This window comes from Ictalurus furcatus, chromosome 26, assembly GCF_023375685.1.
Source record: "Ictalurus furcatus strain D&B chromosome 26, Billie_1.0, whole genome shotgun sequence".
In the NCBI taxonomy this organism is placed as follows: Eukaryota; Metazoa; Chordata; class Actinopteri; order Siluriformes; family Ictaluridae; genus Ictalurus; species Ictalurus furcatus.
The window spans coordinates 19,926,848-19,939,698 of NC_071280.1; the positions used below are offsets into that span (position 1 = coordinate 19,926,848).

At 45.4% G+C, this 12,851-nt stretch overlaps 1 protein-coding gene across 1 annotated transcript; it reads right to left on the reverse strand.

Moving 5' to 3' along the window:
* Positions 1-7,295: 7,295 nt before the first annotated feature.
* On the reverse strand, positions 7,296-12,199 carry LOC128602478 (zinc finger protein 883). The gene is made up of 4 exons (XM_053616318.1): positions 12,101-12,199; positions 11,482-11,700; positions 9,695-10,136; positions 7,296-9,584 (listed from the first exon to the last, which is right to left on the reverse strand). Exons 2-4 carry the CDS (start codon positions 11,692-11,694, stop codon positions 8,608-8,610), a joined length of 1,632 nt encoding a protein of 543 aa, XP_053472293.1. The 5' UTR covers positions 11,695-11,700; positions 12,101-12,199; the 3' UTR covers positions 7,296-8,607.
* Positions 12,200-12,851: the final 652 nt, after the last annotated feature.

Genomic DNA, 12,851 nt, shown 5'->3' on the forward strand with positions numbered 1-12,851 from the left:
TCTCTTATCGAGATGAAGAGATTCTATGTAACCGTGTCTAAAAGGAAAACACTCGACGGAGCCTTTAAGGATCCACCCAAGATCCAGGCTTTTTATCCTTCATGTCAGAGATGTTAGTCCTTATAGCACAGCGCTGAATTCTGATTGGTCAGAAGGTGCTGCTTAAGTAAGGAATCTTGATCATATTTGCGGTGTACTGTTATAGAAAACTAATCCTATGGCCAGCCACAGAGCAGAGTTACTGCTACCACCTGAAGATAACGGCACGTATAACAGCACTTTTATAAGTGCCGTTATACGCGCCGTTGTTATAAGTGCTGTTATACGTGCCGTTATCTTCAGGTGGTAGCAGTAACTCTGCTCTGTCTCTGGCCATAGGATTAGTTTAGAGCGCTTCCTCTGACTGTTACAGTGTGACACTGGTGTTGCTGTAATGGAAATGGAAATGATGGGAATGAAAGAGCAATGAGCAACAGCGACTATATGATGTTCAGATCCGTCTTTTCACGCTGAGGACGACTGAGGGACTCGTACATGACTATTACATAAGGTGCAAACGTTCACTGATGCTCCAGAAGGTAAAACAATACATTAAAAGCCGGAGGGGGGTGTAAACTTTTGAACGTTTGATGATCGGTGTAAACTGTTATTAGTTTGTTTTCTGGGAAATGTGTACATATCTTATGTAGCTTCTGAAAGGCAGTACTAAATGAAAAAACAAGATCTTTAAACAAAATAACAATATACACCGGTCGTGTTTACACTTTTTGTACTAGTATATAATATTTATTGATTTGAAACTCTCGTAGTCTGACAAGACAGTACTGAGTTTACTCATTTTACTTTGATATGTTTGTTATTTTTATTATACTTTTATTGCTTTTCTTTGATTTTTAATCAATTGTATGTATGTGGCTGAATGGGTTTGAACGTTGCTGATACGATGAGTCCGAGGAAAAATCTCCCAAAAGAGACAATCAAGTACATCTCATCCTCATCATCTTATCATCATCATCCTCCTCCTCCTCATCATCCTCCTCATCCTCATCCTCATCATCATCATCATCCGCCTCATCATCATCCTCATCATCATCCTCCTCCTCATCATCTCATCATCCTCCTCCTCATCCTCATCATCCACATCATCCTCCTCCTCATCCTCCTCATCCTCATCATCATCCTCATCATCATCATCCTCATCATCATCATCCTCCTCATCCTCATCATCCACATCATCATCCTCATCCTCCTCATCCTCATCATCCTCCTCCTCATCATCTCATCCTCATCATCCTCATCATCTCATCATCATCCTCCTCATCCACATCATCCTCCTCATCATCATCTCATCATCCTCATCATCATCATCCTCCTCATCATCTCATCATCATCCTCCTCCTCATCCACATCATCCTCCTCATCATCTCATCATCCTCATCATCATCATCCTCCTCATCCTCATCATCTCATCATCCTCCTCCTCATCCTCATCATCCACATCCTCCTCCTCATCCACATCATCATCCTCATCCTCCTCATCCTCATCATCCACATCATCCTCCTCATCATCATCTCATCATCCTCATCATCATCCTCCTCATCCTCATCATCTCATCAACATCATCATCCTCCTCCTCATCATCATCCTCATCATCATCCTCATCATCCTCCTCAACATCATCCTCATCATCCTCATCATCCTCATCATCATCCTCATCAACATCCTCATCATCATAATCCTCATCATCCACATCCTCCTCATATCTATCAACATCCTCCTCCTCCTCCTCATCCTCATCAACATCCTCATCACCATCATCATCCTCATCATCCCCATCAACATCATCTTCATCCTCATCCTCCTCATCATCATCCTCATCATCCTCATCATCATCACCATCATCATCCTCCTCATCATCCTCATCACCATCCTCATCATTCTCATCCTCATCATCATCCTCATCACCAGTGACACTGGAGACTCCTTCCATAACCATTACATAAACGTCTCCTTACAGAAAACTTCTCTATATTAATGACTACAAACATTTCTAAAATCCACTGATGTGGAGCGTCCGCCGTACACGTCTCTGTGAATGATGAGCTGTTACTATGGAAACAATATTAGAATGAGCGCAGTAATATGAACAGAAGATGACACGTTTTCTTTTCCCTGACAGCGGTGCAGCTTCAAAACATTTAAAATATGATTTGATGATTAAAACAGATAACTCTGTGGTCTCCATCCTCTGGAACATTCTGTAGTGTTATATAGACTGCTAATTGTATATGCTAATGATTAATTACGTTACTAGTTAGCGGGCTGTTCGTACAGTCCTGTATTTTATGTTCTTTGTGATGAAGTATGTTTTTACAGGGAACCAGTTTGCTAGCTGATATTAAATAATAACACAATGATAACACAATGAGGTGGTTGTTTTTTTGCTGCAGTACTGACTCCGTGATAAAGATGTGAACGATGTGACTGAACTCCTCCTGACCGAGCCGTTAGGAACACACCCAGTGTTTTAGCTGAGTTGTGTTCGAGCGGTGTAAGCGTTTCCTTTTATTTCACAATCATCACTGTTACTCGGTTTAGAAAGTCATGCCACGTCAGTAGCGGTGTAAACACGGGTTCTGTTAAAACTGTCAGCACACACAGCGGTCCACTTCCCACACAGCTCATCGATGGAAAAGTGGCCAGTTATCATTCGGGCAATTGACCAATTCACGCTATAAGGCCAAAAGTTTGTGGACACCAGAGAATCAGGCCCGTGTGTGTGATGATGTGCTCTTGTGGCCGAAGGAGTATTATAACAGCGAAGGTGGAACACCTCAATATTAATGAACATGGTTTTGGAATGGGATTTCAGAACTCAGGTGTCCACATACTTTCGGCCATTTAGTGCATCAAATCTGATTGTTCAGAAGGTGTTGATTAATTTTCTATAACAGCAGCTCTGACAGTAGTGCAGCTGCACATCACAGGTTTATATTAATACACACACACGAAAACCCCTTCTATTCAAGAAATCAAGAATTCACACCACTGTACATGTCTGACAGGACTGGAACACTAGCTAAAATCTTCAAACCTGTGTCTAAACACAATCCATAAACACCTTTATCCTAATTTAACGACTGAGTCAATATCCCAGAATGCATTACTTGTAGAAACCTAGAAATATTTTGCGGGGGGAAGAAAGGTCGATGAAGCGCAAAGACAGCCACGAGGCTACGGTCACGACAGGTTCACAATTGTCCACCTGCTCATTCACGCAATTACGCAATCATCCAATCACGTGGCCGCAGCACAATACATAAAATCACACAAATACTCGACAGGAGCTTCAGTTAATGTTATATCAAACATCAGAGCGGGGAAATGTGATCTCGGCGATGCTGAGACTTTATATTCCTCTGTCCAGTTTCAGTGAACCTGTGCCCACTCAGTTATATAGAACACCATATATATATATATATATATATATATATATATATATATATATATATATATATATATATATATATATATATATAAAACTCCAGCTCATCTGGCACTAACGACCACGCCACTGAGCCACTGCGATCACATCTTCCCCATTCTGATGTGAGATGTGAACATTAACTGAAGCGAACGAGCAGGTGTTCGTTAACAACAAACAAAAAAGGTTATTTATATGGCGGTATAAAAGTGTAACACTGTCATTAAGAAGAAAGGAAGCCATTATAACAGGAGATCAGGTCACTAAACAGTCAAGAACAGATAACGCTATGTTTGACCCTATATGGTTCGGTAGAGTGTGCAAGTTGCGAAAGCCACATGGTGATGCAGAGGTTTTGTCTCGAACATCCTGTTTCTCTGCACTTTCGGGTGAGTTTCTCTCATTTGCAGTGAATTCAGGAGAGCACACTGAGTAAATATAAACACATAACACCTGATATCACCAACACCAAACGTTTACTAAACAAATCCAAGCAGAAAGGACTCTGTTCTGGAGTTTAAAACGGTTAACAGCGGTAATCTGTTCATCACCTACAGCACTGAAAAAGAGGAAGAGGCAGCCAGATGTTTCAGATAATATTTCTCAACAGCCAGTGATGACAACACGTTTATAGATAATGAGGAATTACACCAGCACTCAGAGTGATGTTTCTACGCAGTAAAGTTACCACTGGTGCAGGTTCAAAGCAGGATCGTGGAGGTCAATCAGGGTTCCTGAGTCAGGACAGGACCAGACTTTCAAACTGGAACTGGTTCACACAATATCATAACTGTCTCCAAAACGCCGGAAGGCAGAGTTAACACGGGCAAACCCATACTGTACATCACGCCACGGTCAGAACCAGAAATACAAGAATAGGGTGACTAAACAAAACCACAGAAAAAACACTGCTGGGAAAACATTCAATTCTAAGAAAATAATACAGACAAAGAGTCTAATAGGCTGGAGCATGAGGATAACCAGGAAGAAAGATGGGAAACACTGAGGGGAGGGAACAGGGCCTACTACTGACTCAGGGGAAGGATCAGGGTCCATGACTGACTCAGAGGAAGGATCAGGGTCTACTACTGACTCAGAGGAAGGATCAGGGTCTACTACTGACTCAGGGGAAGGATCAGGGCCTACTACTGACTCAGGGGAAGGATCAGGGTCTGCTACTGACTCAGGGGAAGGATCAGGGTCCATGACTGACTCAGAGGAAGGATCAGGGTCTACTACTGACTCAGGGGAAGGATCAGGGTCCATGACTGACTCAGAGGAAGGATCAGGGTCTACTACTGACTCAGAGGAAGGATCAGGGTCTACTACTGACTCAGGGGAAGGATCAGGGCCTACTACTGACTCAGGGGAAGGATCAGGGCCTACTACTGACTCAGGGGAAGGATCAGGGTCCATGACTGACTCAGAGGAAGGATCAGGGTCTACTACTGACTCAGGGGAAGGATCAGGGTCCATGACTGACTCAGAGGAAGGATCAGGGTCTACTACTGACTCAGAGGAAGGATCAGGGTCTACTACTGACTCAGGGGAAGGATCAGGGCCTACTACTGACTCAGGGGAAGGATCAGGGTCTGCTACTGACTCAGAGGAAGGATCAGGGTCCATGACTGACTCAGAGGAAGGATCAGGGTCTACTACTGACTCAGGGGAAGGATCAGGGTCCATGACTGACTCAGAGGAAGGATCAGGGTCTACTACTGACTCAGGGGAAGGATCAGGGTCCATGACTGACTCAGAGGAAGGATCAGGGTCTACTACTGACTCAGGGGAAGGATCAGGGTCTACTACTGACTCAGAGGAAGGATCAGGGTCTACTACTGACTCAGGGGAAGGATCAGGGCCTACTACTGACTCAGGGGAAGGATCAGGGTCTGCTACTGACTCAGAGGAAGGATCAGGGTCTATGACTGACTCAGAGGAAGGATCAGGGTCTACTACTGACTCAGAGGAAGGATCAGGGTCTACTACTGACTCAGGGGAAGGATCAGGGTCTACTACTGACTCAGAGGAAGGATCAGGGTCTACTACTGACTCAGAGGAAGGATCAGGGTCTACTACTGACTCAGAGGAAGGATCAGGGTCTACCACTGACTCAGAGGAAGGATCAGGGTCCATGACTGACTCAGGGGAAGGATCAGGGTCTACTACTGACTCAGGGGAAGGATCAGGGTCTACTACTGACTCAGGGGAAGGATCAGGGTCTACTACTGACTCAGAGGAAGGATCAGGGTCTGCTACTGACTCAGAGGAAGGATCAGGGTCTATGACTGACTCAGAGGAAGGATCAGGGTCTGCTACTGACTCAGAGGAAGGATCAGGGTCTACTACTGACTCAGAGGAAGGATCAGGGTCTGCTACTGACTCAGAGGAAGGATCAGGGTCTATGACTGACTCAGAGGAAGGATCAGGGTCTACTACTGACTCAGAGGAAGGATCAGGGTCCATGACTGACTCAGAGGAAGGATCAGGGTCCATGACTGACTCAGAGGAAGGATCAGGGTCTGCTACTGACTCAGAGGAAGGATCAGGGTCTGCTACTGACTCAGAGGAAGGATCAGGGTCTACTACTGACTCAGGGGAAGGATCAGGGTCTACTACTGACTCAGGGGAAGGATCAGGGTCTACTACTGACTCAGAGGAAGGATCAGGGTCTACTACTGACTCAGAGGAAGGATCAGGGTCTACTACTGACTCAGAGGAAGGATCAGGGTCTACCACTGACTCAGAGGAAGGATCAGGGTCCATGACTGACTCAGGGGAAGGATCAGGGTCTACTACTGACTCAGGGGAAGGATCAGGGTCTACTACTGACTCAGGGGAAGGATCAGGGTCTACTACTGACTCAGAGGAAGGATCAGGGTCTGCTACTGACTCAGAGGAAGGATCAGGGTCTATGACTGACTCAGAGGAAGGATCAGGGTCTGCTACTGACTCAGAGGAAGGATCAGGGTCTACTACTGACTCAGAGGAAGGATCAGGGTCTGCTACTGACTCAGAGGAAGGATCAGGGTCTATGACTGACTCAGAGGAAGGATCAGGGTCTACTACTGACTCAGAGGAAGGATCAGGGTCCATGACTGACTCAGAGGAAGGATCAGGGTCCATGACTGACTCAGAGGAAGGATCAGGGTCTGCTACTGACTCAGAGGAAGGATCAGGGTCTGCTACTGACTCAGAGGAAGGATCAGGGTCTACTACTGACTCAGGGGAAGGATCAGGGTCCATGACTGACTCAGAGGAAGGATCAGGGTCTACTACTGACTCAGGGGAAGGATCAGGGTCTACTACTGACTCAGAGGAAGGATCAGGGTCTACTACTGACTCAGAGGAAGGATCAGGGTCTATGACTGGCTCAGAGGAAGGATCAGGGTCTACTACTGACTCAGAGGAAGGATCAGGGCCTACTACTGACTCAGGGGAAGGATCAGGGTCCATGACTGACTCAGAGGAAGGATCAGGGTCTACTACTGACTCAGAGGAAGGATCAGGGCCTACTACTGACTCAGAGGAAGGATCAGGGTCTACTACTGACTCAGAGGAAGGATCAGGGCCTACTACTGACTCAGGGGAAGGATCAGGGTCTACTACTGACTCAGGGGAAGGATCAGGGTCCATGACTGACTCAGAGGAAGGATCAGGGTCTACTACTGACTCAGAGGAAGGATCAGGGCCTACTACTGACTCAGAGGAAGGATCAGGTTCTACTACTGACTCAGAGGAAGGATCAGGGTCTACTACTGACTCAGGGGAAGGATCAGGGTCTGTGGCATGAAAACTATTAGAATTGCAGATGAAAACAGTGTGAAACATTTACAGTGGCTCTATATGTCCTTAAATGTAAAGACACGACCAGAACCAAAAATCTCATTTTATAAGAACTCACTCTTTTCACCAGGCAGCGAGACAGCTCAAACCTCACTAATGAATTCGTGGATTTTTAGATATTTCGATTTATTCATGTTTTAAATTGTGGAATTAAATTATACAAATTTCTAACACAAGCTACATGAACAAAAAAAAACAAAACATGTACTTAATTATTATTTAACAGAAATTCACTCAATCCCCCACTCATCTATTTCCACAAGAAGAAAAAGAGAGCGTGAGAGAGACAGAGAGAGAGAGCATGAGAGAGAGAGCATGAGAGAGAGAGAGAGAGCGTGAGAGAGAGACAGAGAGAGAGAGAGAGAGAGAGAGAGCATGAGAGAGAGAGCGAGAGCGTGAGAGAGACAGAGAGAGAGACAGAGAGAGAGCATGAGAGAGAGAGCGAGAGCGTGAGAGAGAGACAGAGAGAGAGAGAGAGCATGAGAGAGAGAGAGAGCGAGAGAGCGTGAGAGAGAGACAGAGAGAGAGAGCGTGAGAGAGACAGTGAGAGAGAGCGTGAGAGAGAGACAGAGAGAGAGAGAGTGTGAGAGAGACAGTGAGAGAGAGAGTGAAAGAGAGAGCGAGAGAGCGTGAGAGAGACAGAGAGAGAGAGACAGACTGATCCAGGAACGAGTGCAGTGTACAGTCCCTGTGTTTTGGAGGGTGCTCCCCGTGTGCAGTATTAGGAGACGTGGAGAACACGTGCAGTGTTTAGTGATTAGGATTGGAAACAAAGTAAAGATACGTACACAGTAAACTCTGATGTGCAGTATTTATTTGTGAATTACAACTAAACTTAAATTCACTTAAATTGACCGTGAGCTACACTCCACTTCCTCACACCGGCTCACGTCACTCCATTCTTCTGTTGTTAAATTCATTCAACTCAAACTCGGCTGCTCGGTCCAAGAACTGGCAAGTGTTCTGATCGTCCATTACATCACATCAATTTATATTAATCATGCTCCTTTCTGTTCTTTTAAACCACAACTGTAAGGTATGTATCCCAACCCCATAATTCTCTGCTGCTGCGGTTAATGCTTTAGAAAAGTGAATGAAGTGAAAGGTCGGTGTCGTGACCGCTCCATCACCGTCCTGATGTTCTGCGTCTTTCCGGAAGCCGTAGCGATTACATGAACAGCGCAATCCTGACCAGCATATAAATAAAATCTGAAGTGGAGACTCTGGTATTATCGTTATACACATCTGTACGCGCATAAAGGGGTCCAAGCGTGTGCTATGGGTTCTGCTTCACGTCCTCCTTGGTGTGGTTCTTCTGATGCGCCCTGAAGCTGCCCAGATAAGTGAAGCCCTGATCGCAGATGCTGCAGCGGTACGGCTTCTCTCCCGTGTGAACCCGCAGGTGCGTTTTCAGCACGTCGGGCCGAGCGAAGGTTTTCGGGCACTGCGTGCAGCTGTACGGTCGTTCTTTCGTGTGGACGCGTTCGTGCTGCTTCAGGTTGATGCGGTAGAAGAAGCTGTTGCCGCAGAACGAGCACTGGAACGGCCTCTCGCGATTCTCACCCACGTGGATGCGTTTATGGGTGTAAAAGTGCCTGGGGTCTGAAAAGCCCTTCCCGCAGTGGTCACACAGGAACGGCTTCTCCCCCGTGTGCGTTCGCTCGTGCCGGTCGCGGTTCACTTTCTGGCCGAAGGTCATGTCGCAGTGGGTGCAGGAGTACGGCTTTTCCCCCGTGTGAACTCTCTGGTGCTGTTTCAGAGCGCTGATGGTGATGAAGCCTTTCTCGCAGACGGAGCACACGTACGGTTTCTCGTTAGTGTGCACGCGCTCGTGTTTTTTAAGGTGCGTTTTGTGATAGAAACACATTTCGCAGTACGCGCAGCGAAACGGACGCTGCCCGGTGTGTATGCTCTGGTGGCACTTCAGGTTTCCTTTCGTCTTGAAGCAGTTGCCGCACAGTTCGCAGCGGAAAGGTTTGTCTCCGCTGTGCGACTTCATGTGGACTTTGAGGGCCGAGTGCGTGGGGTATCCTTTGTCGCACACGGTACAGACGTGCGGCCGGAGCGTCTTTTGTTTCACGCGGTTCTCGTGCATTTTCATGTGTCTCGTCAGAAACGCCGCAGACATCAACTCCTGCCCGCAGATGGTGCAGGGAGAGATGGTTTTTATCCCACTCTTCTTCTTTTTCCCATTTCGCTTCACTGAGGATCTGCTTTCTTCATCGCCAGACTCACTCTGGCCACCTAAAGGAGCTGAGAAAAGACATTAGCTATGGAAAGCACAAGAAATATATTAAGATCAATCAAATATCGTGTTTAGCATGAAGTGTAATAAACTCGTCGACTGAGCGATCTCGACTTACTCGAAGGACAAACCTCATCGCTGGCTTCGTCAGGTTCCTCGGCGTGAACGCTCCCATCGTCCAGGTCTTCCTCTGGCGTGATGTTTCCGTTCAGCTCCACCGTGGTCTTGCAGTCCACCAGCGTCACTGAACACGTCATCACTGGCGTGTGTGCCGTGTGCTGCTCTTCACCGTCGAAGGTCTTCAGCGGGGTGTGTGGTGCGGAGTGCGACTCTGTGGGGTATGGGTCTCTGTATAAACGGACAGAGGTGCTGGGTTCATGCTCCTCACACTTCAGTTCGCTCTCCTGTGGACCGACATCACGAAATTCCTCTGCACCAGCACCACACGCACTCTGTACAGCATCCACACCCTGCAGCGTGGGCTCCGAGTCTCGCACGTCTGAGGTGTTTAGATCAGATTTACACATGGAGCACAGCGCTGGTGTAGCTCCCGTCACCTCCTGAAATAAAGCAGGGGAATTATTAGGGATCCGATGCTGTTTATTTGATTGGTTCTCTATAAGTCTCTACAACAGCAGTTCTGATGGTAGCGCAGGTTCGTATTAACGTGCACGTTGATACGTTATCGTTTCTATAGTAACAGCACGTTCACAGGGACGTGCACAGCGGACGCTGCACCCGAACAGATTTGTTGGTTTTTGTTTTTTTAGATCGCTGATACGGCAAAGCGTTCTGTAAGGAGACACTGATGTAACGCTGACGGAAGGAGTCTCCAGTGTCAGACATCTTTTCACACAAGTTATCTTCAGGACAGAGGAGTTTTTTTTGTTTTTCAGTCCTTCCTTTTTTAGTCTTATTTACTTCACGAGAATGAAAAAAGAGAGTTACAGCTGCTATAACGTACGTGCAAACTGGAACTATCTTTCAACAATGTTAAATTAAACTACAGGGTGTCCCAGACGTCTCCGTACAGCGGAGAAAAATGCCTTCCAAAGAGTTTTATACATATACATATATATATATATATACTTATTTAGTTCAGATAGGCTTTAATTAAGAACACATTTGACGAAAGAAGAGCGTATTTAAATCATTCTCCTGGCTGGATCAGGAAGCTGTCGCAAGGCTGCGATGGACTTTAAAAGGAAACATGGTGAACACATCACACACACACACACACACACACACACACACACACAGTAACCAAACTTATTAACATATTCAAAAAGACTGGAAGTGTCACGGCCCGACCGAGAAGAAGTGGACGTCCACCAACATCCACTGCACGGAGGACATGCAGCACTTTAACTCATAAAATGATCAACTGTCTGCAAACAACTGTGATGTAAGCGGAATAAACCGCTAGAGGACGTGCTGTTATAGGAAACTAATCAACGTTAAGTGGTAACAGCAAATCATCTGCTTCACCACACCAACATTTTACTCTAACCACAATACATACAGTGTTTATTACATACATCATCCATTTAATCCAATTATACAATTATATGACGTCTATAACTTCTATATAAACATCTGAACCCACAGGAGAAGTGTGCAGAAGTGTGTAGAAGTGTGCAGAAGTGTGTAGAAGTGTGCAGAGTGTGTAGAAGTGTGCAGAAGTGTGTAGAAGTGTGTAGAAGTGTGCAGAAGTGTGCAGAAGTGTGTAGAAGTGTGCAGAGTGTGTAGAAGTGTGCAGAAGTGTGTAGAAGTGTGTAGAAGTGTGCAGAGTGTGTAGAAGTGTGCAGAAGTGTGTAGAAGTGTGTAGAAGTGTGCAGAAGTGTGCAGAAGTGTGTAGAAGTGTGCAGAAGTGTGCAGAAGTGTGCAAGTGTCATGACCACAAACCTGGCTGGAAAGTTTCAGCGCTTGACTGAGCCTCTCCTCGAGCTGCCGGACGGTTCTCCTGAGCTCACACACTTCAGCGTGGAGGTGCGAGATGTCGGCCATGGACAGATCGGTCCCGACGGACACTGTGCAGGAAGATGGAGGATCACAGGGCAGGTGGAGCTGCAGGAGAGCTTCTCCTCCTCCGCCCACACACTCGTCCTCCATCATCATGCACCTCTACGCACAATAATATTTATACACACATTTACTACACATACATCACACATATTTACACCACCTGTAGGTAATGATCTTGAACAGCGAGTATAAATACATCATGAAAGTGCCATTGGTGCACACAATATTTTTGGTTTATTCATTTAAACACAGCTTGTGCTACACAAATGCTGGGAGTGTTCTAGCTTTAATTACTGCGTTATATTAAAGCAGACTCCAAATAATAACTTAGATTAACGCGTATTAAATGCGCCAGAAAAGTGTACAGTAATTTACTGTCATTAATGTGCATGTGTCAGCGTTTTAAACGCATTACAGCACAAACGTGTCGTTTGTTTGCTTGTTTGTTTGTTTACTACAAACCACGTGGCCATTTTAATCATGTTTTTCTTTTTCTTACCGTGACTGATGGTCAGCTCTGCTCCGTGCCGAACACGTTTATATTTAGATAAATCAAAAGTTTATGCACTCTGTTTACATCCAGCAGATACACACAGCGAGTCCGGCCTGGTTTACTTCCGGGTCCGAGTCGCACAATGGCGCCACCTACAGCACCGGCGTCCAATCGCAGGAAGCTCCGGGGCGCGCGCCCGGACTCCTGAGGTAATCTGAGCGCGAGGCTGGCTAATCTTAAAGTGCTAAAATATCAAATAAATATAACTTTTTTATTTTAAAACATACCATTTAGATCATATCCGGTATCACTATTATAAAATATTATAAAAGGAAAATCATTACAAGATTATGAAATCGTTCAAATATCATGAACAATGTGTCTCAAATCATGTAGAATAAATTAACACTTAAAATAATTGACTGTTTAGTGAAATATATATTTTTTAAAAGCAGTAGAGAATATAATTTTAAACAGACTTGTATAGTATATGACGTTCATTAAATTAAAACAATGACATTAAAGTTATAAATCATAATCAAGTCAAAATCAAAACTGACCTCCCTGCTGAAAATGAACAATAGAAAGCCTCATAGAATTTGTAATGGTTTTAATGGGAGTTGTATTGGGTTTAATGGAAACTGTAATGGTCCCTGTGGGTCTCTACTGGTTATTTGTTGCTTTCTATTGGTGGTGTGTTATGTCTCGTGGCTAGGCTACAATTAAGGACCAATAATGGTAATGGTAATGGTTTTAA

Excerpts from the sequence above, each read along its gene's own strand:
- LOC128602478 (XM_053616318.1), bottom strand. The coding sequence starts at position 11,694 with ATGATGATGGAGGACGAGTGTGTGGGCGGAGGAGGAGAAGCTCTCCTG. Across the intron at positions 10,137-11,481 it reads CGCTGAAACTTTCCAGCCAG|GAGGTGACGGGAGCTACACC; the intron begins GTTTGTGGTCAT and ends GCTTTATTTCAG. Across the intron at positions 9,585-9,694 it reads CGATGAGGTTTGTCCTTCGA|CTCCTTTAGGTGGCCAGAGT; the intron begins GTAAGTCGAGAT and ends GTCTTTTCTCAG.